The sequence below is a fragment of the Echiichthys vipera genome (genome assembly GCF_963691815.1).
Source record: "Echiichthys vipera genome assembly, chromosome: 1".
Lineage (NCBI taxonomy): Eukaryota > Metazoa > Chordata > Actinopteri > Perciformes > Trachinidae > Echiichthys > Echiichthys vipera.
Window position 1 is genome coordinate 33,949,193 of NC_139826.1, and position 26,790 is coordinate 33,975,982.

The 26,790-nt window shown below is 40.9% G+C and overlaps 1 protein-coding gene across 1 annotated transcript in view; it reads right to left on the bottom strand.

The window, feature by feature from the left end:
* Positions 1 to 26,790, bottom strand: part of ddb1 (damage-specific DNA binding protein 1) — a 50,887-nt gene that overhangs the window by 13,275 nt on the left and 10,822 nt on the right. The window contains exons 7-21 of the mRNA XM_083930248.1: positions 26,177 to 26,335; positions 22,592 to 22,675; positions 22,200 to 22,316; positions 19,257 to 19,359; positions 18,507 to 18,582; positions 18,315 to 18,423; positions 15,644 to 15,822; positions 13,208 to 13,371; positions 10,189 to 10,296; positions 7,271 to 7,478; positions 6,950 to 7,045; positions 6,571 to 6,682; positions 5,376 to 5,499; positions 3,450 to 3,614; positions 2,831 to 2,925 (exon numbers count right to left, since the gene is read on the bottom strand). Coding sequence (XP_083786374.1) covers positions 2,831 to 2,925; positions 3,450 to 3,614; positions 5,376 to 5,499; positions 6,571 to 6,682; positions 6,950 to 7,045; positions 7,271 to 7,478; positions 10,189 to 10,296; positions 13,208 to 13,371; positions 15,644 to 15,822; positions 18,315 to 18,423; positions 18,507 to 18,582; positions 19,257 to 19,359; positions 22,200 to 22,316; positions 22,592 to 22,675; positions 26,177 to 26,335 — 1,899 coding nt within the window. The remainder of the gene's footprint in view (positions 1 to 2,830; positions 2,926 to 3,449; positions 3,615 to 5,375; positions 5,500 to 6,570; positions 6,683 to 6,949; positions 7,046 to 7,270; positions 7,479 to 10,188; positions 10,297 to 13,207; positions 13,372 to 15,643; positions 15,823 to 18,314; positions 18,424 to 18,506; positions 18,583 to 19,256; positions 19,360 to 22,199; positions 22,317 to 22,591; positions 22,676 to 26,176; positions 26,336 to 26,790) is intronic.

Genomic DNA, 26,790 nt, shown 5'->3' on the forward strand with positions numbered 1-26,790 from the left:
AATGCAATCTTGATTATTTAGATATTGATTGGTGGACTGCTGAGAGAATTAACCCTGTTTTTGAATCATTATTAGCACCTGTTGGTGATGATAAAGCAGCACAGTTTGATCACTGATCATTTTAAACAACTGAACGAAGTGGCACTCAGCCATGATATGAAATACATTTGACACTTTTTGTGCAGTTTAAACAAACCAGATATAAGGTGTTAATAAGGGAGTTTTGGAGGGAGTTTCAGTTATTATGCTAAGCTAACCCTCTGCTGACTGTAGCTTAACTAAGTATACTTACAAAGTATATTATACAAAATATATTAGGTTCATTGATGACTCTAAGAATTGCCCATAGGTGCGAATGGTTGTCTGTCTCTGTTCGTCTCTATGTGCCCTGTGATAGACTGGCGTCCTGTCCAGGGTGTACCCCGCCTCACGCCCGATGTCAGCTAGGATCGGCTCCAGCCCCCCCGCGCCCCCGACCCCGGGATAAGCGGTTGAAGATGAATGAATGATGAATGAATATTAAGTAGTGTGCCCTCGAACTAAATAAACAGTGTATTAATTTGCCAGTTTAAACAGACTTGGATTTCTAATGCAGCAACTTCTTATGGAAATTAGATTTTTGTGTTAAACTTCTTTGTCTGTTTCTACAACAGCTAGGGAACTTCACAAACACCATATTAGGGGGATGATATGACTATGACAGTTTTGCAAGTGACAGCGGCGAAGAATTAATATTTTTTAGCCAAGAAAACGTCAGAGTAAAGGGAACAATGCCCCAGTGTGATGTGTGTAGTTGATGAAATTATTAAGTAATTTAAGAAGGCATTCACAAGCAACCGATGGCAGATCTTGTCACTGCGTTGTATGCTGTTCTACTGAGGCTGCTGTCGAAGGAGAGCCTGATGGATAGGTCCTTAATGGCTGTTTCAATTTAGTGTGTAATAAAGTGAGTTTAGAGGACATTTCCCCTCTGAGTCAGTTTGTGCCTGATGTTTGAATTTTAAACATTTTCTATGATTCAACTTAGCTAAACCAAGAAATGCAAGGTTAAGTCAATGATAGCCATTTTGAATTATTGCTCCAGTAATTTAGAGCGATGGAACAATTTCATTAAAGTCAAATTCAATAATGAAAATGTTAAAGAACGGGGGTGGTATGAAGTGAGCCGTACACCGACCTCCAGATACCTGCAACCCATCACCATTTGATTCTAGATATCTTAAGATAAAGCTTCATTTTCAAGCTTTTAATCCTTTTAATCTTTCCGTAGCTCAGTGTGGATGAGCGAGGTATTACAAGGGCAGTAGGGGGGGAGCCGTTCCTTTCACTTTGTGTGTCAAGTGATTTCACAGAGCAATCATTGAGATGAAACTACTTAGATATTGCACTTTAAAATGCCTAAAAAGGCACTTTTCTGCCTGAAGAGATTGCATGCTTCTTAAACAAATCAAAGAAAGGAAAGTCAAAACACAAACACGAGTCCTCCACGGGTTCACCTGAAGGTGAGAAAAACATCTGAGTCCCACAACAAAGTGAATGACTTCACTGAATATAGTGACGATGAATATATTAATACCATTAATACGCAATACTTCCATCGAAACATGGCATCACATGCTTGGTCATATACATCCTAACCTAAGTTATTGTACCACTACTTGTGTCAAAACATTATTAAACAGTTATATATTTAATTTTGATACATCATGTTAACAAAACATGGTTATATTTTTCAAACTAAGGAATTTAAAAAAAAGAAAAAGGGTAGACTTAGGTACTGTAAACAACTTATCCAGCCCTACTGATTTAGAATGAACATATCCTCGCAATGTCTGTGAGGTAATACGTAGGTTTTCATGTTGGGCTTAAACAAAGACTCGAGTGAGAACCTCCCAATAGAGGAACTGGGCTTCAGCAGAGGTAGAGTGTGAAGTTATTCATACTGGCCTAGTGTAAACACAATTTTATTACAACGGACAGTTCTCTTGACACATGGGCAGAAAACAGAAGCAGAGTTGGGTTGATGCCAGAACCAGGAGGTGAATTATGATCTAGGAAGTGAATAAAAAACTACAGAGGCGCACTTTAAAGAAGCAGCAGTCAGCACCTTCTTACATTAACTGCTAATTCAACATCAACAACATCAATAAGGGTCGACTACTGCCAACGGTGCGGGATACACTCAGAAATTAGGCTCGACGTTGCCCGACAGCTGACAGTACGGCCTGATGTGTCAGGACCACAGACTGCATATAAAGATGGACACGGCTCCACTTCCTCCCACTTTACCAAAGTGAAGCCAAAATATACTACACATGGTTGCCGCCGTGTTGTAAGTTTGCAACCAGAGTCATAGTAGGGATCAAATGATATTGATCACAGCTGTCAATTATGACATTTCACCCTGTTTTTGTAGTATTAAATAAGTCATTAAAACCAAACTAATCAGAAAAACATTACACTTGAATAAACATGAGTGTCATTAAAACAACCTACCATCGGCAGAAACCATCTTTGGGAAAAATGATTCAAGGTATACTTTGAGTTTTTACATTGGTCCACGTGCTTTCTGCTAACACAGAAGGGGCAGGAACGATACTGCAGCCCGCCACTAGGGGGCGATCCTGATGATTTCACTTCACTTTTGGGGATCTGTCAAGCACCGATCGGTATATAGAGTCTATGGATCTATCAGGACCTCATGATAGGGGTGTCAACAGTGAGTTAGAAGGAGTGAAGTTTTTCTGTGTGTGCAAGTGCAGTTCAGCAAAAAAAAGTCAACTTCTTTGTATGTGTTGCTGTAAAGACGGCACCATCAAGCACCACTTACCGTGCTATTGATGCTAGCCAGCAGTTTGCCATTGAACTCCACCATCGAATAGACGGCTCCTTTCACCTCCTTCTCAGCCACCGTTTGCAGCTTACCTGCAGGGTAGAGCACAATGTCTGTCAGTCAGGGTCAAGTAACCATTTAAAGTGTTACATGCTCAAAAAATTTAAGTGAAGGGGAGGATACAAACCACTCAACAACTATGTGAGAAATGTAAGAGAAAATCAAAAAAGAGTGTGTGAGGCGTTCAGAATTAGGGCGATGGCAGAATGAAAAGCTAAAAAAGGAGGACAAATGAAAGGCAAGCAGTGCACCTTGAGAGGGACAGAGTATGAAAGGAAATAAGGAGGGAATCAGTAGTGGTGAGAGGAGATAAGTCTGATAAGAGGTGATAAGAAAATGATTAAGTGAGGAGGGAAACAAGAGCATGGTAGGACAAAGTGTCCCCGAGTGGAAAAACAGGACAGAGGGCGGGGAGGAGAAAATGAAACCGGGTGAAGGATGAGCAGAGCAAAATGAGCTGGTTGAGAAGACAAACAGGATACGGCTGACCGACAATACAAGAGGGGTTTTGTGTTTGTTTTCTGGAAACAGAGAAAGGTAAAGAAGAGCTACTGACCGTCTGTGTAGTGGAAGACAACGATGCGTCCCTGCTTGGGCTCAGCCTCCTCTGGGTACACCATGGCGGTGCCGACAATAAAATACACCGACGGGTCTTTTCCCAGACGACATGACACCATGCTGAGGGCATACTCACTGGGGAGTAACTGATGGGCATGGAGGACTGATGGAGATACAAATCACAAATACCTTAGGAAACTGAGCATGAGGGCAGCACAATACATCTCTCTGTAATAGGACTTTACGGTCAGTGCTCTGTTTTCACGACTGTCATTACGTATTCAGCTTGAAGAGCCGACTCTGGTTTATTACAACTTATTTTATGGGAACATGAAGCAAGGGGAACATGAGTGGTCAGATATGGGGCAGGTTAGCTTGATATCTAAAACACTTTATTTGGAGTTAAAATTCAAAGCGAACACACCTTAAATGTGCGTAACGATCCCTCAGTGTGCAGGAAAACTGTGTTAATGCACAACTTTGTCAAGTATGGTATGTCACAGCTGAATCATGAACTCAACTCGTTTCCACAGGTTTTCTCTTGCCCCATTAGATACCGATTTAACGATATTAGCCACAGTCACAGCAGCACAAAATGCAGGCCAAGACTATGAAGAGAATATAACAAACGGGAATTATCCGTGTACTACATCCACGATGCAGGGACGCAGGGGTTTTCTGTTACTGACTTTTGCCATTAATAGTTCTGAAGAGTCATTATTTACTTGTTATTTTTTTTAATCTTATTCACTCTCCTGTTAGTTCTACTGCACCTTTCAGGGAAGGACATATTTCATTTTTGTCAATGATTTTACTAGGGTGTTATTTTTTTTAATGAGACACTTGGGCCTTAACCTTGGCAGTGAATGATAAAAATGAGCTTCTACCCGGCGAAAAGTACGGGATTGCATGTTCCACATCATCTAGACATGCAGGAAGTTATGCATGCATTAAGACATATTTCACAGTGTTTATGTTAATTATACAGTAGCTGAAAGGCATTTTTTATTTATTATTTTTGGTGTGTGACTGAGACAGCAGCGCTCTACAAAGAAAGCTTATTTTAAATAACTGCAGAGGTGTAGCAGTAACCTAGTAACTGATTACACTATGTATATTAACCTTAGATACCAGCTCAGTTGTGTGCATCAATGAACTAAATGTGCATCTCTTGTGCACGTACCACACATTACACTTCTGCATAAGAGAGTCTCCGCATTGGAATGATGAACACATCTAAATGAGCGGTTATCTGATCGCACGTTGATAAATTGAAGTCAGCGGTGGATACAATGTGCTGAACCAGTCCCTTATTTAAATATCATTAACATATAACATACTCTAGTGTATGCGCGTGTGGATACTCTTGGATTTTTAAAGGGGAGGCTTGGCGCAGCAACATTTGCAATGCAAAACAGAATGTTGCAAAAACCTGCCACATTCAGTGGGCTTCAACGTGACTATGGTCTGCATGACGCACAGTGTTCAATCATCAAGTTGTTCCCTGAAGAGCCTGCATGCATGCATGCGTGTGTGTGTGTGTGTGTGTGTGTGTGTGTGTGTGTGTGTGTGTGTGTGTGTGTATGTGTGTGTGTGTGTGATATCAAATGAAAATAACAAAAACACATTTTCATAGAGCAAATATCTAAAGACTAAGTGTAATGACTAATGTTAAAATAGAACATGTTAAATTAACGATGAAGACCATGTTGAAAGTGATAAATACACGCTTGATTGGTAGAACAAGTGGGCACATATGTTAAGATCAGATATGAATGAGTTCCGGGACAAAGCTGTGGGGGGAAAAAAACTGTCTGCATGACCTGGTTATCCACCAAGCTGAGCACAATGTTTTACCATCAGAAGCTCCATATGAACACCAGCTTTGTGAGATAAAAAAGAAATGTACATCCGGCTGTCTCACCTTCAAAGGTGTGCTGATCCACAACGAGCAGACTGTGCACCTCCACCTCTTCACCAAAGGAAGTCTCATGGGGACAAGTGCTGCTGGGGAAGAGCTTGCTGGAGCTCACGCTGCTGGAGAGAGCCTGGAAGGACGCAGATTTATGAGACAGGACAGACGAGAGGAAGACACAAGAAAAACCTAGTAAGAGTAACCTAGAGTACAAAGCAATTCAAATCTCCATTTCTGTGTGAGTTCAACCGCACAGACAGCAACATCTGTAGAGCCAGATGAGCAGCATGTCTGGTCATCCCCTGTGAGAGGCTCTAGCTCTGCTGTGTCTCCACAAAGTTGTGCACTGCAGCAGTAAATACAAACACAAATAAAGTACACACCTGTCCCCCTTGGGGAAGCTTTAGAGCTAAGCTGAGTGGACATGACACATGCTGCTACTGCAAATCTGGCTGAAAAGACTTTTTGATTAGCTCTTTGAGTACAAATCTCTTTTAGATGTTGTTCCTATTGTTCTTTCTTGGCAACTCATTTCAGTATTTAAATTTAGAGTACACTCAAGAACCGGTTCCAGTTGAGAACCAGGAAGACATTGTAACCAGAGCAGGAAACACATCCTCCGAGCCTATGAATCCTTTTTTTTTTTTATGCCGGCAAGAATTTCTGACAGTTATGCACGAGGTGTTAGAATAACATTAGCGCCATGTTGGCAGGCTCAGCAGATTGTTTTAACTGAAAAACTTGAAAAAAGCCTAAATGACAAAAGCTGTCCAAATATTTTGTCATTTCATTTGAATTATGTTCAGACTCAGTTGTGGTGACACTAAAAATGTGCGTATGCTGACTTTTTATTCCACACAGAAAATTCTTAAGGAATCAATAAGGGAATTGGACTGATAAGCAGAACTAAAACAATAATTAATGAGAAAATATAATGTAGAATTTTTATTTTATTACATAATATTTGGGGGGGTCAACTATCAAGAAAAATAGAAAAAAAAACAGCTGCAGTGATGTTAAGATTATTATCAACCAGAACATAACCTGCTAAGTGCATGATTTGACAAGACATGTGTTCTCCTGACAAGCTCCCAGTCTCACATTATAAACAATGTTCTTAGTCAGCACGCCTGCTTTGATAAGAGCGCAAAGCAAACAGGCACTTGGGAGTTTATTAACCGAACATAATACGGAGCTACAGTACCTGAGTGCTGGCGCTGGGGCGCACAGCAGATGTTGTGCCACTCACATCCTGAATCTCCACCCTGCTGGATAGAACCCCGAAACACTGGGAAACCTCCTGGTAACAGATACGCCTGGTGGGGTAGAGAGAGAGAGAGAGAGAGCGAGGGAGAGAAAGAGAGAGAGAGAGAGAGAGAGCAAAGGGAAGATGCTAGTAAACATGAAAACAGCAAACAAGATAAACAAAAGTAGGTGGCCTTGGAGACTTCTTTCTGTTTTCTGACTGGAAAACACAGCAGTCAATCTTTTATAACTTATTTAACAACCTTGAGTTGTTGGTTATCACAGTGCAAACATGTAAAGACGCTTAAACTTCTGACTCATGTGACGGTGAGACTGACCTGGGGGACTCGTAGAGGGGAACAGTGCGAATGTGGAGTTTCTGAATCTCGTCTATGGTCCCGATGGTCAGAGTGCTGTTGTTGGCCAGAGCCAGACTGTAAAGGAAGCAGGATGCAGCATTAGTAATGGGTAAACAAGAAGAAATACAGTACACTGTAGGCATATAATCAATAGAGAAAAAGTCTGAGCCAAATATGCTTGAGGATTCAAAGAGGAATTTGCATGTTTACAACCACTTCAGAGCACAGAGGAAGGAAACATAAAACAGTTCACAATGCAGACTGATAAAACATTGTAGTAGTAAAAGTTCTGCTGCTGACCTGTCGGGATATCCCTCAGAGTTGAGTGGACACATATAATTGACCTCCTTGAGGTTGACGTTGGAGAAGACCAGCTTGTGGTTGGAGGAGTAGATGACAGTGGGTCGGTCGGAGCAGGCGAACACGTTGGAAGTGGACAGGGATCTGAAGGTCCTCAGCACAGTGGGCTGGGTACCGAGGGTGACCTTCTTACGCTCGCTCAGGGCGCCTGGGAGGAGTGAAGGAAGGATGGAAACACAAGTGTAAGTCCAGCTTGAAAGGTGCATGTACCAATCACAGTTTGGAGTCTCTTGCCAAGCGCCTGTAGGCAATAAAGTTTGTCCTTGTGTGCAGAATATTCATCTCCTTTTTTAATGCTCATAAAACCATTCAGCGAGCCCTTGAGCTCTGTATTGAAGCATCTGCCTTATTTATTTATCTCCAATTATGTATTCAAGGTTTTTCTTTCTTTCCTGTACAACTTATAGTCTTAGTAGTAGTTTGTATAGTTTGCAAATGCTTTAACTTCTGATGCCCTGGGATTTTGTCCCTTGACCACCGTACACATTACGACTATGAGCTGAGCTGATTAAAGCAAAATGAATGAGTACTTTTATATACACACTATTATCCTGATTTTTTAAATACAGAACTGAACTGATGCATTGACACGGAGGCTTTATGAACGCTCTCTACGCATTTGTGTGATCTAATCTTTCTGCTACGGTGTCTGTGTATGATGGGCCGCAGGTGAGCTTGGCCCATTGAATGGGTGTGTGGGTGTGTGGGTGTGTGTGTGTGTGTGTGTGTGTGTGTGGGTGTGTGTGTGTGTGTGTGTGTGTGTGTGTGTGTGTGTGTTTTTCAGGAGAGGTGGTCGGAGCCTCCAAGCTTGCGGTTTATTAAGCCAGCTTCCCTCATTTTTAACATCTAAGAATGCTTCTGTGTAAAATGTATTGTTTATTTATTAATTTTATTATTAATTAAAAGTTATTGATTTGTTGTTGAGATTTTCAGGAATTCTGGACCACTGTATCAATAATAATTCAGTTAGATAGGGTGGGAACGAAGCACAAGGGTGTTTAAAGCAGTATTTGGACGGGATTAATTTAATGTGGGGACGGGGGGTAAATTAGTTTTACCTCAAGACGTCTGTAATATAAAACAGCCAAGTCGTAGAGGATTAAGAAATCCCTGTATTCTACTAGAGGTGGACCTCCCTGTCGTCATGAGCGTGCTACGTAACTTCCTGATATCACAAAATTAAGTAAACAGGAAACTAAAGGACAGAATCGATCATCCCAAAAAAGTGATGAGTGCTTCTTCAAGCGCCTCCATGCTCAAAAAAACGTGGACGCTACTGTATGTCTTGATTGGACATGACGGAATATCAACATTTGTTTTACAGAGGGTCGTATTCCAACTTTAGTTTTACCTGAGGTATTTTTTCCGTACCGTTTTACAGAAGATGAAAGATGAAATATGACGTAATTATTAATGACATTCTGCGGAATAATTAGAGATGTCACATTCGGACCGGACTAAAACCTCTGGTAAAAATGACTGAGAAAATTAAGACATGTGCATGATGTAAACGTCACACACTGACAGAGTAGAAGTACATTGATTCAATAGATACAGGAAATTAATTTGGCGTTATGTTACAGTATGGAAAAATACCTGAAAAATTTGATTTTTTTCAAATATTCCAAGACTGTGGGAACACTGGTATAATAGGCGCTGCCAAAAGGATATTTACACAGGCGTTGCAAGAATAAGGCTAAAAGAATAATTTACGATCCCAACCAGCCCCAGGGGATCAGCCTCTTCTCCCTGTCCTCTTCTTCTACCCTCGGGTCTCTGGGATGCTAAATGAGGACGCAGCCGAAGACTTTTTATTACTTGAAATTACATCATTTAGGTGTCTTGACGAGGTGATGTCATTTCAGTGACATCACCCAGGCCTGGTTTGGATATTAAACAAGTCCTCATGACAAACTGAGGGTGAGGAGTTTGAAAGTATTCAGCAAGCAGGGGGTGTCTGACAAAAGGCACCACTGAGCTGCATCATGGAAAGTGTCAGGTCTCGATGTATCAGCCTCTACTGCTTTCATTAAGACCAGCAGAACGAGCCCAAAAACAGAGTTAAAAGAGAGGATGGACTCACGTTCACTAGGTTCACAAGCTAGCCTGGTACCACCAGACTAATCGCAAAAGTGTATAAGCAGTAGTTATAAACAGTGCAGAGCAAAATGCTTCTGGAAACAGTTGGATAGACCTACAAACAATAAGAGCCATGAAACGGTGGTGCTTGGTCAGGGAAGGACCATGGCAGCCGGGTCACAAACTCTGAAATCGCAACTCAACAGAACACTAAAATTTGTTTCGGAAAACATTTCTATGGGATAAATAGGCAACACAGTAACAGAATATAGTTCAATTTGACTAGCGCTGACTAGTTTGGCAGGTTGATCGGAGTTTCATGAGCATGAAAAACTGCGCTGAAGGGACCTGCAACCAGGACGGCCATCGCCTTAAACCCGACCCACATGAGATAAACAGTTGTGATCGATCCGCCCACGGACAGGTCGGCTGTAAATCTGTCAGAATGTGAGATGAGCCAGGCCTATCTGCCAGAACACATCAAACATGAGTTTGGCAGATTGGTCGGAGTTCTAGCTGCAAATGCAATTTCAAATGAATGAAATTGTTGCTCCGTAGCAGCTGGATGTGTATTCGTGCAACTGTTTGCAAATAAGTTTGCTACTGCGGGCTGCCAAGTTCCTCCACCATTAAATCAAAATATAGTGCTGGGCCTGGCAGTTACGAAATTGTCCATGAAATAATGTTCTAAAAATGTTTTCAAACAGCTGCCTGGAGGCCCTTATGAGTCTGAGAAGTTCGAGAAGCTCAGTTGAGTGATATCTGGTGTGAAAACCTACCAGTCTGCAAGTCCAGGCCAAAGTAGAAGAGCGCTCCGTCCCCCAGCGCACACAGCAGGTAGTAGCTTCCTTCAAAGGTGGTCATTAGGATGGAGCGAGGGATGATCTCTGAGGACGAACACACACAGTGAAATGATTTATCTTCCTGGACTCTGGAGTCCCAGGCTCATGGACGAACACCAGAGTGATAAATATCTGCAAAAATGTCTCTGTCAGTAAAATCAATAAGGGTTATCGGACAGAGTGGCCGTTCACTTTTGGGGGGAATATAGCGTTTGAATGCTTCAGGGTAAATATAAAGTCTTCTGTCTTTTCCGTTTACTAAACCTCACTTTCTCTGACTGCAGTGCAATTACATCAAAACAGCATCGCCTGACTCAAAAGGCAGAAATAGAAAAGTCTGCAAAATGTGGCTTCTTGAGAGGTTTCCATGGTAATGGGCATCAATTATTGAAGTAAGCGGGGCTAAGATGTTAAAACACAAACACAGGGTTGCGGATGATTCAAAAGTACAAGAGTAAAAATAAATGTAATATAATTCATGTTAACAAAACCAGCACAGCCTAATTGCAACCTTTTTACAGTGTTAAAATGCTCTGCTTCTAAAGATATTAACAACTGGAACAGCACATTAGCTTTTAATTTGAATGTTTCCTAAACTTATAAAAACTCTGCAGTCACACTGTCCTTGTTAGGGGAACCAGAAAGTGACAGTTTGCACAGAGCGTGCAAGCAGCTGTCAGTCAAACACACTTGAAAAATAAAGTTTGACACTGTGGGAAAGAGTGTGGAGATAATCTTCATGGGTAAAGCATTCTGTTGGAAAGTGAGAGTACGGCTTGTGCCGGTTCACCCTGTTATGAAACACTGTCTCCAGCGACTGTTGACTTTTTGATAAGTTTAACCAGAAAAGTAGTCAAATCTGGTCTTGCATATTTAAACATTCTAATTTTAAATACTTTTCAAGTGTCTAAATGCTGCAGGAAATGCATTTTCTTTAACAGCAAAGTACGTGCTAAAAGAAGAAATACGTAATGGAAGATGCCATTTACATAAATGAGTGAAACTTGAGAAACAACCCGTTTTAGCTACTACTGTTCTTATATAGACACATTCCTTGGATGTATTTATTGGACCTAATTAAGGGATAGTTTAACATCCTAACAACAAAACTCACTAATTGACAGGTTGCATCTTGTTTGTTTAAGCTGCACAAAAACAGATAAATGTCTCATTGGATCGATTGTATTCCTTATGTCTTCTTTATCCATTTTGAAATTTAGAGTTTCTTCTATTTCAGCTTTTCAATGTCTCAACTATTTGCTCTTTTAAAGGTGGTTATATGCAGTGTTGCAGTACGAGTATTTTTTTGGCCAGGAGCAAGTTGCAAGCAACCAGCCGGGACTCCAGGAAGTTACTGGTTCCAAACTTCCAAATGTACCAAATAAACACAATATGTTAAAGGGGTAGTGTGGATATTTTGATGTGGGGTTGTACGAGGTATGTATCCATAGTTATGTCCACCTAATCCAACCGGTCAAGACAGATGGCCGTCCTCCACAGAGCTGGGTCTGTCTGACGTTCCTGCCTGTTATAGGGAATGTTTTCGTTGCCACCGTACTCTACGGAGGAATTGTTGGGTCTATGTAAATCATAAATAAGTCATAGAGTGTGGTCTTTACCTACTCTGTAAAGTGTCCTGAGATAACTTTTGTTATGATTTGACACTATAAAGTAAGTGCGTTACCTACAATGAGATGACAGTCGGCATGCCCCCGGTTTGGAGAAGCAGACCGGAGTATCGACAGAGTAATGTAAGTAATATTTTCTTGCCGTGAGACAGACATGAACTGAACTGAAGACATAGTTTCCATCTGTGCTCTCTTCAAAGCCATCAGACTCCACTGACAAAAACAGGAATTTTACCTCACAGAACATGAGAGTTGCAGGTTTATCGCTGCCTTAGTTAGTTTGTTTGTGTTATTGTGTTACTTCAAATTAACCCTTCAAAAAGTCTAAGCTCACACTTAAACTGGTGCTCCTGTCCGCAACAGTGCATTGCTTAGCTTCAGTATCAGTGCTTCTGCCTACTTTCCAAACATCTTCTATAGGCAACACACTGACTATGGATACCTCATACAACCCCACTTCAAAATGTCCAAACTACCCCTTTAATAAATGGGCTGCAGAGGTGTTGATAGTTTGATTGTTCACCTTTTAACAGCACCATGCTAACTGTTCCCTCTCTTTCCAGTATTTATGCTAAGCTAACTATGCTATGCTAAGCAACTTGCTGCAGCTGCATGTTTACCCCAAATACAGTATGTGAAAAACTCTGCAAAGAAAGCAAAATGTTTAACAATTCCTTTGTATTAGACCAACCCTGCGTTTGTATTATTTTCCTATTGAAGTATATTGTATTTCGATTGGCTGTTACAACCACCTGGACCTTTTTTTATTTTAGTCATGGTCTTTATATCATTTAAAAGGTCACTTGTTGGAATTTACTTATCTAATCAGTGCAAAAAACTAAACTTGTAGAGACAGAAACAGTGGTAAAAGTTCAAAGTTCATCTTTTTTACTGGTTATTTCTGCAATCCTATTACCAAATAAGCAACAGTTGTGTCACAGAGATGCTGAGATCGAAATGATTCACACAGATAGAGCTGTGACGCTGTGCGCTTTCAAACAACGTACAGTTTGTCACAGTTGAGTGAGGAGCTAACTGTGATCCCTCTCCGGGCCTGTATTCAGGCTGTGGCTTGTTAAGTGATAATGAGCATTGAATGTCAAAAACATTTCACACTTCTACACTTTTTTTCTGAGAGAGCCTGGAGTTGGAGTCATTGCTTTGATGTACCTGCGAAGCTCATTGAGACGTATCTGCTATAGAAAAAAAGACTCCACTTGACTTGAGATTATCTTCATCTATTTCTCTCTCTTCACAAAGTCAGAAAGTCGCTTTCCTTTTCTCATGCCAGTTGCACACTGTTTTCCCTGTCTTTGACATTCTCTCACCTCCTCCCAGCATCTCCTTGTGCAGAGCTGTGAAGCAGGGCAGTTTGAGCACACGGGCGGAGATGTCGGTCCAGAGTCCCACGGCGCAGAGGGGTGATTCACCGCCACCCTCCCCCAGAGGTGTGATATCCAGGCAGGCCACCTCATGCTCCATCTCCGTGGTACTAAGGTTTAGAGGATGTGAGAAAAACATTTACAAGCTGCCCTGCAGATTCTGTCAATGTGGACTGCGTAAGACAAAGTTTGACCCACACAGCAGAAACAAAATGACCAATGTAAATGTGTTGTGACAGTTCAAACTGATTTCTCATGTGAGATATGGATTGAGAAATGTTGCCGTCATCTGGTGAGCTGAGCCGCCTTTAATTGCAAGACGACCATCGGTTCCCCATACAGCTGTGTTGGGAGGGGCAACACGTTGGACTTTTTGCTCATTACACAGACAGCCACTCCGATTTGTACTCTTTGAAGCTCTGTCTTGTGCAGGAATATTAAGTAGTTTGTGATTAAATGGTTGCATCCATCAATCAGTCAGTGGTTCTGGGAACTTTAGATCAGAGCAGTAATATATAGTATCTTACATTTCAGGACTGCAATAGAACCAGGCTACTCAATAATGCAAATACAATGTAGGGATAATCACTATATATTGTGTTGAGTATTCGCTCTAATCGCATTACAGAAGAGCCTTCCAGGCATGTAAACGCCCCTTTTAACCAGCTGTGGCTTTCTAGTATTCACAGAATTTTGCAACTCACACAGCAAACTAACAGCTTATTGGTGTAAATTGGTGCAAAACATTATTCCAACAGCTCTGGTGAGACACTCAACTCTTTCCCAAAGTTACAAACACTGTCAAGGCTGCAAAATAAATGTTTCTGCATATTTTCCACTTTTCTCCAAACTACTGTAAAAATATTTTCTCAAAGCAGTTTTATTGCAATAGTTGCACAAACACAGCCACAAGGGTGAACTACAGTGAAATAAATATAAACGCTACAGTTATACTGCACCCTTCCTTTCAGACTTTAAGATTAGATGCAAATCCCTCATCTCGAACTTTCTCACAAATCAGGAAAGAACTCATAAAAATGGAGGTACGATAACTGGGAGTCAGAGACACGTTGTTGAGTGCTGGGAATATAGCAAATTAATGTTTGATTAATTAAAATTTCAAACGGCAGCTCTGTTGGGCGTTGTGTAATCAGTATATGTGTCAGATTCTTCCCTGCTGTTATATTATATTAACGATTTAATTAGTCTGCAATCATACAAGTTTGACCTAAAAAGTAGGTTATTTGGCTAACTGACACACTCAATTTCATCTTTATTAAGATCACAGCTGGGGGATAACTGAAGGGACTTTATTACTTTAAAGCTTTTCTGAATTCGCAGGCTGACCCACTTTGTAGGTGTCTCGCCATCAAGCCCACAGACAGACATGGAGGGGTTTATATGAATCGTTTGACATTTTGGAGAACAGGGTTATTCGATTTCCTGCCGCGAGTTTGATAAGGAGTTAGATATCGCTCTCATCTGATCGTCTGTGCGGTGAATATGTATGGGAATATAAGTATACGGTAACCAGCCGCCGCTCTCAATCTTCTTAACTAACTCTCACCAAGAAAGTGAATAAATGTATTTAAACCATTCCTTTAAAAGCAGCGATTCCCAACCACGGGTGCTTTGTAACCCCAGGGGGTACTTATGCTGTTGCCAGTGGATGCCGCAATTTCCCATCCCTAATGTGTATATTACTGCACTGATAAAAAAGGAATGTACTTATTTTGTTTAATAATAATAATAATACTAAAATTTTGTTTGTATAGCACCTTTAAAAACAGCAGTTTACAAAGTGCTTTGACAGCGCAGATCAAAATACACATAAACAAGTGACACAAACAAAGTAGAAACAAAACAAAACAAAAAATAATAATAATAATAATAATAATAATAATAATAATAATAATAATAATAGCGAAATCCAGCTGGTTACAACTTACCACTATCAACACAATGTGGTAAAGAATGAAGGGGCATCCTTAATGGACAAAGGAAATTAATTATTATTATTATTATTAGCTTAAGGTGCTTGCAGAGAATAATAAAAGATAGTTTAAGGGATGAGAGTACATAAAGTAGCCTGTTAACTCGGCCTCAATGCATTATTTGGTCTCATAAATGTATAAGTGATGCATACAGGCTACGTTTTCAATAACACATTTATAAACCGAAGTTGTGATTCATCAGAAGTATATCATCCAAATGTCTTTTTCTACCTTTTCAACATAGTATAAGCAAATAGCAGTAAAAATCATTCGGGAATGTTCATTGATGCACAAATCCGCTGTGCTCAGTATTCACAGATGAGGCATACTGTGACTTGGGTCACGATTTTGGATACTATTAAAAAAGGTGTGGGAGACACTGTCCTACCTGATCTGTTTGAGCTCTCCAGCCAGGATCTGCAGGTAGTAGAGGGCCCGTCCCACAGCGAGCACCACCTGAGTGTGGTTGCAGGCGGCCACGCTGATGTTCCTGCCCTGTGGCTCCTTCCATTCACTCACTAATGCCTTACTCTCCTGGAGCACCAGGCGCACAGAGCCTGACGTGATCTGCAAGGCACACAAGGTTCTTTCCTTTTTAAAATATTATTCTGAACAGTATTTCTGGGAAGTGACAGAAAGATGAAGTGGGGACCGGGAGCTAAAATGTGAAGCTGTTTCAAAGCACATCTCATCGATTATATGTGGTGCTGTGCACAGGATTGTTGTTGCACTTTTTTAAAGACTGAAAATAAAATATGATTAATTGGAAAGAGAATTTTCCCCTGAGATTTGCATTTTTGTAAATAAATGTGATGAGACTGTGTTTTTGATGGTGGAGAGAAGATAAGTTATTTCCATTTCACTGTCTCTGTGAATGTACCAATTCCTTCAGTCCCAAAATAATCTTTAAAAAGGACACTTTCAGCAATCCTGATGAAGCGAGTACAGCTGTTTAAGAGAGGAGAATCTCAGTACAGTGCGCTACAATGACATTTTGCTCACTAGAAAACATTAAAGACTTATGATCTATTAATGGAAAATACAGCAGTTCAATCACAAAACAAATGTTAAGAAATATTGCTAGATATAATCAAAAACAAGCGGTCTGTGTTTTAAATAGCTATTGTTATGATTGTATTTGCGTTTGTAAAAGCCCCTTGGGTTAAGGACACATTCCAATTTAATATTAAAGTTCAAACAATGTGATGGGGAGAGCCAAACAAAGAAAGAAAAGAGCCGCAGAAGCGTAAACAACACACTGCAGAGGGTATAAACAAAATGAATAAATGAAGGGGTTTGCTGTGAGGTGGTACACATAATATGGAGGTGTAATGAGATGTGAAAATGAAGATCACATTGTTCTGTTTCTGTTTGCAGGGTAGCCCAAATCAAAGCACATTTGAAGAGACCAACACTATTTTAATTTTTAATTTTTTATACAAACGGTTTGGAAAAACCTAGACACATCTCTTCTCATACTAGCAGGAGCAGCTCTGTGAGGCTGCTCATAGATACAGCAGTGTTGTGAGCTGTGCTGTACTGGCTGAATGTCTGTACCAAATTCCATGAGACATTGTACTAAAATTCAAATATATCTCCCTCATAGTGGTGCTGAAGCCTAAAAGTCAGGGGATCAATCATTAGGATGCATCCAGGAATGTAGAAAAACAGACTAGCTAACTTTATGGCCAACTGTTGAGCTCAACACCCAGTGGGCTTTAAGCTCCGGCTTAACTGCCCCTGAGGAGAAGCTCTGGGTCCTTCTAGATGCTCAGCATTTCTTACAGGGCGCTTCTTTAGATTTTTGAAACTTAGTGCCAGGCAGGTAGTGCATAGTCGACTTGTCGGGTCTATGCACGGCTGCCTACAGTTTTGTATTGCAGGACTAATTAAGAGCAGCAAAGCTCTATGTGTGGGACGAAGGACTAAAATAATGAGCTAAAAAATAAAGAGGCTAAAACAAAAAGCTGCAAAGAAGTGCAGAGTCATGCATCCATTCTTATTATGAGCTACCCTAAAGATGGACTCGGTATCGAACTTTGATACTTTTAGGCAACGACGAAACTGTCTCCATAGCATTACTGAACAATGTCTTGTAAATGAAATAAATGGTTTGAAAGGAGCTGAAAAATCAAATTAAAAGATTTGCACCTTAATGTTTGATGGTGTAATTTATTTTTGTAAATTGGATTTTAGATAATCGGTATTGAATCACTCAGGAATCGGTATAAAAGTCAAGGCATCAGTATTGAAAACTTTTGACACCCAGCCCTATACATGGTTTTTTTAGTCCATTCACTCTGTCTACCACAGTCTTTCTTTTGATTATACTGTCACCGCTGAAGGCCAAGTAAAACAAAAAAATCACAGCTAGTGGCCTTAATTCAATAGTGGTTTAAGTGCAACTATTAAGTTTTTCATTTGAAGTGACTTTTTCTTTACTGCGTCATGTAATACAGTCATGAAAATGTATTCAGTGTAAATTTACCAACTCTGAGAGGCGAGAGAGTGCGTAAAAATGTCCCTGCCTTAAACTACAAGCAGTGTTTTCATAGCAACCTGAAGTTGGATGGTTGAGGGTCTCACAGTTGGCAGAATTCCCAGCAGGTTTCATCCTCATTTTAAAAAGGCAGTCTAAAACTTGAATTTAAATGAAGTGCAATATTCATCAACTAAGTGTGAAAAGGTCCTTTTGCGCCCTTCATATTCACAACTCCCCTTTCAATCATGTATGATTCAGCTCCAGCAAAGTATATCTTATTGAATGGACAAAGGCCACAGTTAAATGAGTTATTTCTATAATTCATTTAGAATCTGCATTTAGTTATTCCTGCTTTGAACCGGGAACTACAAATACTGTCAGCTAATTACAGTCATCAAATGAATCCAATGTTAAACTAACCAGAGCATGTTCTGATGAAGCACACTGACAGCACATACTGTACTTTATTTATATAACAGAAGTGTGTGTGTGTGTGTGTGTGTGTGTGTGTGTGTGTGTGTGTGCGTGTGTGTGTGTGTGCGTGTGTGCGTGTGCGTGTGTGTGTGTGTGTACGAACTTGAATGAGTTGCTGATGAGCCACGTTGCCACAGTAAAATGTCTGCTGGTTGTCCACAAAGCCAGGAAGCTCAGTCTCCTCCACTTCCTCACCACTCAGCATCAACACTCTAGGGGAAAACGCACTCTACGGATTAGATAAAGGCATTCAGAATCAACTCTTGTCTTGCATTCTGCACGGCAAAACACTCACCGCGTTTGACCCACGAACGACAGCACCAGCATGTCATCTGTCTCTCTGCCTGCCTCGGAGCGCAGTGGCCACAAACCTTGAAGGGAATGTGAGAGAGAGTGTAAGAAAGAACTACCCGGTATCCAAGCTGATCTTTGTGTATTTCATCCGTCAAATGGTAACATGTCTGAAGATCTACAGGTTACACATCCCTCTCAGAGAGCCATTGATTGCTTTAGTGAATAATTGTCTCCCATCAAGAGGGCAGGCACAGGAGACAGCAGCTGACGCTTTTAGGGCAGAGAGTCAATAAACAGATGAAACCTAACAAGTGCAAGCAGACCCTGCTGAACCTGTCTCTCTCATTTACGCATCAGAGAGCTGTCTTGGGAGAGGAACCTAATTTTCTGGGATTAAGAGGTGTCTGACAACGTTTCCTGATGGGATTCTTCAACTTGACACTCTACCTCTGCAGACAAAGCAGTGCTCATTGGTTTGCTAAATGAAAACAAATGTTTCCAAACCGTCATGTTGGCAATGCTCCTGTTTTTTTTTTTTTTTTAAAGTACTGAGCCAAGACCTATGACATCTGCACCATCTGCTCACGCTCGCATGCTGCGGGGGGTTCTTGGACGAGTAACAGCCGGCATCTTGGCCATGGGAGGCAAACAGATGTGCAGTTTGAAGTGACTCTAACGTTGAGTCTGTAAAGTTGAGACTTGAGAGGGAGGTGGTGGGAGAGACAGACACACACGTGCAGAACACACGAACCTTTGATTCCCGGAAGGTCAATGCTGGCGTGCTCATGAATCCCAATGCCGTTGCGGATGATACGAAGGGAGCCCTCCTTGAAAGCACCAGAGCACGTCACCAGCTGAAAGGCGCAAAAAAAGACATAAAGACATGGACTGAGGGGTTTTTCTTGCCTGCTGTCGCACTGCTTGTTCATGGGGGAATGCTGGGTCTAAATTATAGAGTGTGGTCTAGACCTGCTCTATATAACTCAAGTTTTACACAGCCCTGGTTTTATTTTGCCGTTTTAAACACCATTCAAATCAAAATTATTCAAAATTATAACAGATTACACATTACACCCACTAATTACTAATTAGTAAGTACTATTTGCTCAGGTTTGAACGACACTGCTAAAGATGGTAAATGGTAATGGATGGTAAATGGACTTGTACTTAGAAGACTAGAACGGAGCTATATGACTACTCAAGGTGCTTTCACAGTGTCTGTCACATTCACCCATTCACACAGACATTCACACTGATGCGGTGGTCCTCTACATACCATCTAATCTAACCATTCACACCACATTTACACACCCATGCGCAGCACGGGAAGCAATTTGGGGTTCAGTGTCTTGCTCAAGGACACTTCAACATGTGGACCGGGAGGTGGGAATCGAACCGCCAATCTCTCAAATGTAGGACGACCCACTAACACTGAGCCACAGTCACCCAGAAAGAGAAACTTAGGGCAGTCAGTGAGGCTATCCAAACTTAGTTGGAAGAAAAAACAATGGCCAACGGTTAAATTGCTACCAAACCGGTAACCATCTGTTCTACTTTACAGACCAACTTCTACCAAACTAATGCAGGCAATTATTATTATTTTACTATTATTATTATTTCAGGTGCAGTTACTTGTGGTTTTACCTAAAAATGAAGGGGCTTAGATAATTCTAACTTGAGTATATGTCATCCTTACAGCCCAAACTACAAAAATACACCATTCTTTTTAATAATATGTTTAATAATTGTAGGTGGCAGTCATTAGTGCTCGCATTTCTCGCTGGTCCCGGCTCTAGTTGTAAACGTCTTCCAAAGTATAAGTTATTAAAGACGTATTAGCAGAGGTCAGTGTCAGAGCCTTAACTGTTGTAGTGGAGAAGGATTTGAGGATCCCTTTATAAAAAGGCGCTTCTCTGAGGGTGTCACTTTATACAGCGTGGAGGCCCACCCCCCTGGAGGTAAACCATTCTGGTGTCTGTAGAGTCAGACTGGAGAGCAGCAGAATGTTATTCATTCCTCCAGTCATGGTACACTAACAGGATTAATACCAGAGCCCATATAATCTCAGTTTCCACCACCTGCCGTCCAACAGCTTCATTCAGATGGAAATAACCAGTGTGAACCTGGCTACCCACCTAACTCCCCCGAGTGTGTTCTCAAATGCCCTCACACTCTCACGGGACTGACTAAATCCTGATTATCTGCACACAATATATTATTCTTGTGTTTTCATTTTCGTTTTTTTATGACTGTTTTTTATCCTTCATAAAATCCAATCTGGTTTGGAGTAGCGATTTTATCCTAACTGTCTTGGAATATGTCCGCACCAATTAACCCGGTCAAATGCTCTGTGGATTTACTGCAAATGGCAAATTAAAAACGTTTTTGGATTTAGTTCTGGGACTCAACAGACTGAAATGAGCTCGAGTGTGTGTGTGAATAGAGTCAATGGCTTTTGTGTGCTGGTCTGTACCCAGAGAGTGGCTCTGTGCTCTAGTGGACCGCTGCCTTTGGAACCACATCAAGAGCCCTGAGGCCTGGACTCAAACCCTGCCAGCAAAACCTTCTGTACTGTATCTCTCTCATTACTTCACTGTTTTTCCCACCCTCTGTCTGCCTTATTTGATACAAAGAAGGACAAATATCCAAATCAAGAAACCGTCATATTAGAAATATGTCCAAGAATGTGCCAAAAAACATTCTTCATTCGTTCAGCATATGGTTTCATTTTAAATAAAAAAATAATTCATAATATTACAGACACAAGAAATAAATCAGTATCTTCACTGGGTAGAAACTTGAAATTGTGTCATCCTATTGCCTTTTAAACTAGACGTAGCAATATCCGTTGTATCACACTATGTTTAGAATACAAACTGGTTGACAACTGCTGAAGGTAAACAGACCTAAGTACACGAAAGTGCTAAAGATGATGGATTGTTCAAATACGTTTAGACCCAGATGAGGTCTTCACTGTCCAATTTAAAGGATGTAAATATTATTAGAGGAAATAACATGCACAGCAATCTGCCTGTTTGACAATGTAACAAGAAGGCCAATTTAAGTTTATGTGCCAGAGAAGCATTTTTACATCAGGTGTTATGCGCTGAAGCTAAATCATATCTAGATGCAAATAGCATACCAGCCGCACATTAATAACAGGTGTACAGAGACCTTTGTCATCAAAACAGTCTGCACAAAAGAAGAACACCCAGACGGCCTATAAAAAGGCACAGGTAGCTGTGCATTTGATGTCAGCAAGAATCTTCTGAACACTTGCAGCCGGTTATAATGGCCAGTGGCAGGTTTGTGCTGTTGTATGTTGCATGCTTAATTCTGCTGACAAAAATACTGTTAACACAACACCAGAAGCCGGCTGCATTGGCGGCATAAGCCCATACTCCCCGAAGGCTGCGATAAAGAAGATGATAAAAAGGAAAACACAGATGGAGACTCACCACAAGCTATAAAGTGCATCCAGTGTCTGTTAAGAGGGTTTTCGGTAATCACCATGTCATGTCTACATCCTCTGGCGAAAGCCCCAAGAAAGCTTTTATTGTATCTGAATGATTTGCATTCAATATGTAGCTGAAATATAACATGGGTTGTGTCGTTCCTGCTTTTCTGGCGGGACAAAATAGTTCAGTTCTTCACAGAACTTATAGGATTCAGCTGTTGTCTTTTGTTCTTTTACCTGGCCTTGGCCCTGCCTCTCCAGGTCCACCACACACATGTCCACGATAGGACCCAGATTGGTGAACGTCTCCATCACCCCCACATACGAGCCCTGATCATTGCTGTCCACGTTGAGCTGCAGGGAAACAAACAGGCTCGTTACCAATCAACGAGAGAGGATGACAGTACAAGGTTGTATAGAGTTCTGTTAAAGATTGTCAAAATTAAAAGTTAAAGATATCTAAATGTAAAAGGTACTTTGAAATACTGTCAAGATAATAAAGTCCAAAGTAAATTCTTCATGATATTATTTCATTACCTGCAGCAGATAGCATTGTAACAGGTTTATGGGACAAATTCAAAATTTAAAAATTGATTGTGATGGGTGTTGAACTGGCTGTTGAGGCTTACCTTCACTAACTGGGAGTCACCCAGTCTGGAGCCCACAAAGACCACACCGTTATCCAAGTAGGTCAAACACTCAGCAATGGATGTCTGTCATTGGAGAGAGAGAGAGACAAAAACATCTCTGAGGCAACATCCACTCTAGGGCTGCAACTCGTGATTATTTCATTTTTAGCAATGCTGGCAGCATGACTCCAGGGATGTCGCAGTCTATCTGTCAGCAGTCAGTCAGTCAGTCAGTCAGTCAGTTGGTAGTGAGAAATGGCATCACTATTTCCCAGAGCCCAAGGCGATGTCTTCAAATTGCTCCAACCAAGAGTCCAAAACCCAACTATATTCTGTTTTTTATCATACGAGACAAAGAAAAGCAGCTGACATTGGAGGAGCCGGGACCAAAAACTGTTTCCATTTTTTTGCTTGGAAAACGACTTTATTTTTGTGTTATTTATCGTTTCTTTAGTTCTATTCGGCACAAATGCAGATACGTTTGAAAATAAAGAATTTTTGTCTTCACTTTGGCCTTTAAATCACATTAAATCAGCATTTACAAAGCTTTGTGTTTGGCCATGAATTTAGTATGTTACCAAAGCTGATCATACACATACATGCATAAAACAGTGATCTCAATACAGCAAGCAGCCTTTCTATTTATTAGTAATGTGTTATGCACACTGTGTAGTGTAGCCAAACGGCATGCTGGGTACAGCTTGTTCTCCATCGCTACAGTGCATTCAAATTCCAGAACAGATGGAGAAAGAAAGACCAAACATGTTACATTGTAGCAAACTCAAATTTCAAGATGTAACTTTTCACAATGCAACACTTTTGTTCCTGCAAATCCGGTCTTCAAATCTGATGTACCACCCTTTCAAAATACTATTTCCAGGTCCAAATGCTTCGTAGAACAAAACAAACAACAAAGGCTGAAACTGTGCAACCTTCTACAATCCCTTCTTTACTTTCATCGATTGGAAAAAGGTTAAATTACAATTTAATCGTTTCTCTATTCTAACAATGGGTGGACACAGCACTGCGACACTGTGGAAATACGAGGCTTGGACCCAGATGGAGTACTTTGAAGGGCGGTGCGTCACAACATAAAGGCTGCGTAGCCTGGTCCGAAATAGCTCGATGCGTATTAGAGCTGCAAGGATTAGTCAATCAACAATTTGCATCATCGATGAATTGTTTTGAGTCATTTTTCAGGACACAAGGAAGTGCAGTGCCGAGTGTGAAGTTGTTTGGATGAACGCTTCTTAAGAAAAGCTACGAGCAGCAATACTGGAGGCCAAGCACTCGGCTCCTTCCCAACAGGCACGTTTTGCAAGGAAACTGCACTCGCTCAATCAATGACAACTTTTATAATACATTTGTTTGCAGAATTGTTAAAAGTCAAAAAAGAAAAAAAGAAAGACCAAAGTATTTGATTGCTGCCCTCTGCATCATCCCATTGTTCACTGAATTTTTAGCTTTTGCTTTTATTGTTGGCCAATCAAAATGAGCAATTATGAGACAACTTAAGGCTTAAGGCATTTGGGATGGGGAACTGTCATTGTTATTGTGTTCTGTTCGATCTTTTACATGCCAAACCATTAATCACAACTAATTGGCAGATGACTTGATAATGAAAATAATGATTATTTGCAGCTGATTATTGTGCAAAAGAAATGTCACTGAGGACAACTCTGTTCAGCTACAATAAAACACAAACAACGTATTTACAATTACATTTTGTTGTTTGCCAAGTGGAGGAGCTCTCAAATGAGACCGAACTCTGTTTGACAGATAAATGATGCTTTTAAATTAACCATCATCAGTGTGAACAAAGTTTTACACTCTAAGGTATTGTTGATACAGCAAAAAGAGGCTTTGCGGCAGACTGCACCCTAATGATAAAGTTAAGAATGATGCAATCTGTCTCTAGTTCAGCCGTCCTACTCTGCTTGATTGTTTCTAGCTCCAGCCTCACTCAGCAGCATTTTACCTTTCTACACTCGACTCGGTAAGTCATTAAAAGAAAGAAGGTGCCACAAGCCAAAAGCTGTGTGTCTTTAACGTTTGATTTAGCTTCGGGCACTGTATTGACATAAAGTAGTTGTCTAAATCAACTGAAAAGGGATAAGTGACACTCTGGCGAGCTAGCAACAAAGATGCTGGGAAGATTTTTTCTCATCTTCTCTACGAGTGTCGACTGAAACATTAGCTCCTGTCAGGGCTTTAAACCATTTAACAGTCAATCGTAACAAAGAGAGTGCTAAGAGGAAAAGGCAGCAGGAGGAAAGTCAACAAGCAACAGAAATGGTGGTCGAGCCAGGCAGAGAGGGACGGACGGGAGAAATGCCAGAGAAAAAGGCAGGTGGATCAACTCAGTGAAGGGGTGTCATGATTGAGTCTAAATAAAAAAATCAATCGAAATGAGCTTTCAATTTCAATCATCAAAATTAGTTTTTCTCCCTCCCCAGTCTACCCGCGCACATCATAAGAAAAACAACACATTTCATCAAGAGTACCTTGATGACGCAGCGTAGCTTACCGGAAGCGTGCAGCTGCATTTTCAGAGACACAATGGCCGCTGGATTGGAAGATGACAACTTCCCTGGAGTCAGCAGGTGGGTCAACATTTTGCCCTCCCACTGAGTTATGTAAACAAGGTGAAGAAAAGCGCCTGGGCAACGACGGGAATTCATGTTACATTCAGGTGCACCTCGTAAACTCTGAGAAACTCAAGCTCTTTTTGTAAAGTAGACTTCTGCCCTCTAATGGCTCTTCTTTTTGTTGTTTAACAGTTTGAAATAAGTTATTTATTTTACCATATGGCCTTATTGTGGTACATCTCAAACCGTGGTTATATCACACATGATAGGGAATTTTAATTATATGTATATCATAGTTGGCAGGGCATGAAAGACATAATCTGCTGATCTTTATGAACCAAGACACTATAGTCCAATAACCGCATAGCTGTCAGTGCTGAAAAAAACTATTTTTAAATAGAAAACAGAATCAAATTTTGACTTTAAAAGGCAGCTAAATGTGTCTCCATATGCGTCTTGAATGACTACTTGTGATCTGATTGCACTTACCCGCTCCGTATGCACATAAATACGTTCATCATTTCTGTGACCATAAAGACCTTTTCAAAGACGTAAACATTCTAGATGAGCCCTAGTTTATTTTCTGTTGTAGTTCATGTGAATGACAAAAACTGGCAGGAAGTTAACAAGGACCAAGGCTGTTGCCTAGCAATGGAATTCAGTTGAAAAGGTCTATAGAAAGCCTACATATTCTAATGAAAAACGGTTGTTATTGTTGTGTGTGGATTTTAGTTGTTACTCTCATGTACATCTTATCCCTGTGTGTGTGTGTGTGTGTGTGTGTGTGTGTGTGTGTGTGTGTGTGTGTGTGTGTGTGTGTGTGTGTGTGTGTGTATGTGTGTGTGTATGTGCGTGTGTATGTGCGTGTGTATGTGCGTGTGTGTGTGTGTGTGTGTGTGTGTGTTTTCTCTCTCACAAAGAAACCGGTCTGACCTTAGAGACTCGTGACACCCCCAGTGAGGACAGACAGATATAAAGAAGGAGAGAACATAAGAACCTCTCCGAGCAGCTCCACGTGCAGGTCTTTGAGCACCATTGTGCCATCCATTAGTTCTTCCTTCTCCAACAGCATCATAAACAGGCGTCCCTCCATGTCCCCCAGCAGGTAGCGAGAGCCATTGGGGTCCACCCGGTTGTGACAGACAATGGTGCTTTGCTGCAAATGAGAGTGGAACACAAAGAAATCATTAAAATAAAACTCACAGTGGGGGTAGAGGAGGTGTTGCCAGAGCTCCGTGAATTAAACCAGGAGTACAAAAGAAGTCTCCATCCTCAACTCATGCATTATTTAAATATATATGAACACTTCAAAGTACAGCCACAGAGACCTGTCATCACAATGTTTGTTTTGTTCTTTCTCATTATAAAAACAAACTCTGAGCAGTTTCCCTAAGCGTGTACCTCAAATCTGAATCACGGGGCTACAGACTGTTCAGATTTTGCCTGACAAGAAAAGCATAGATTAAACACGTCTGCCGCCCATAAGGACGCCGTGTACACGACAACCAGAGGAATACGAAAGGTGCAGAAACTGTTGTGTGCTCCATGTTTGAGAAACTACGATTTGAAAGCCAATGAAATTTACATACCATTTCATCTCTATGTGACACA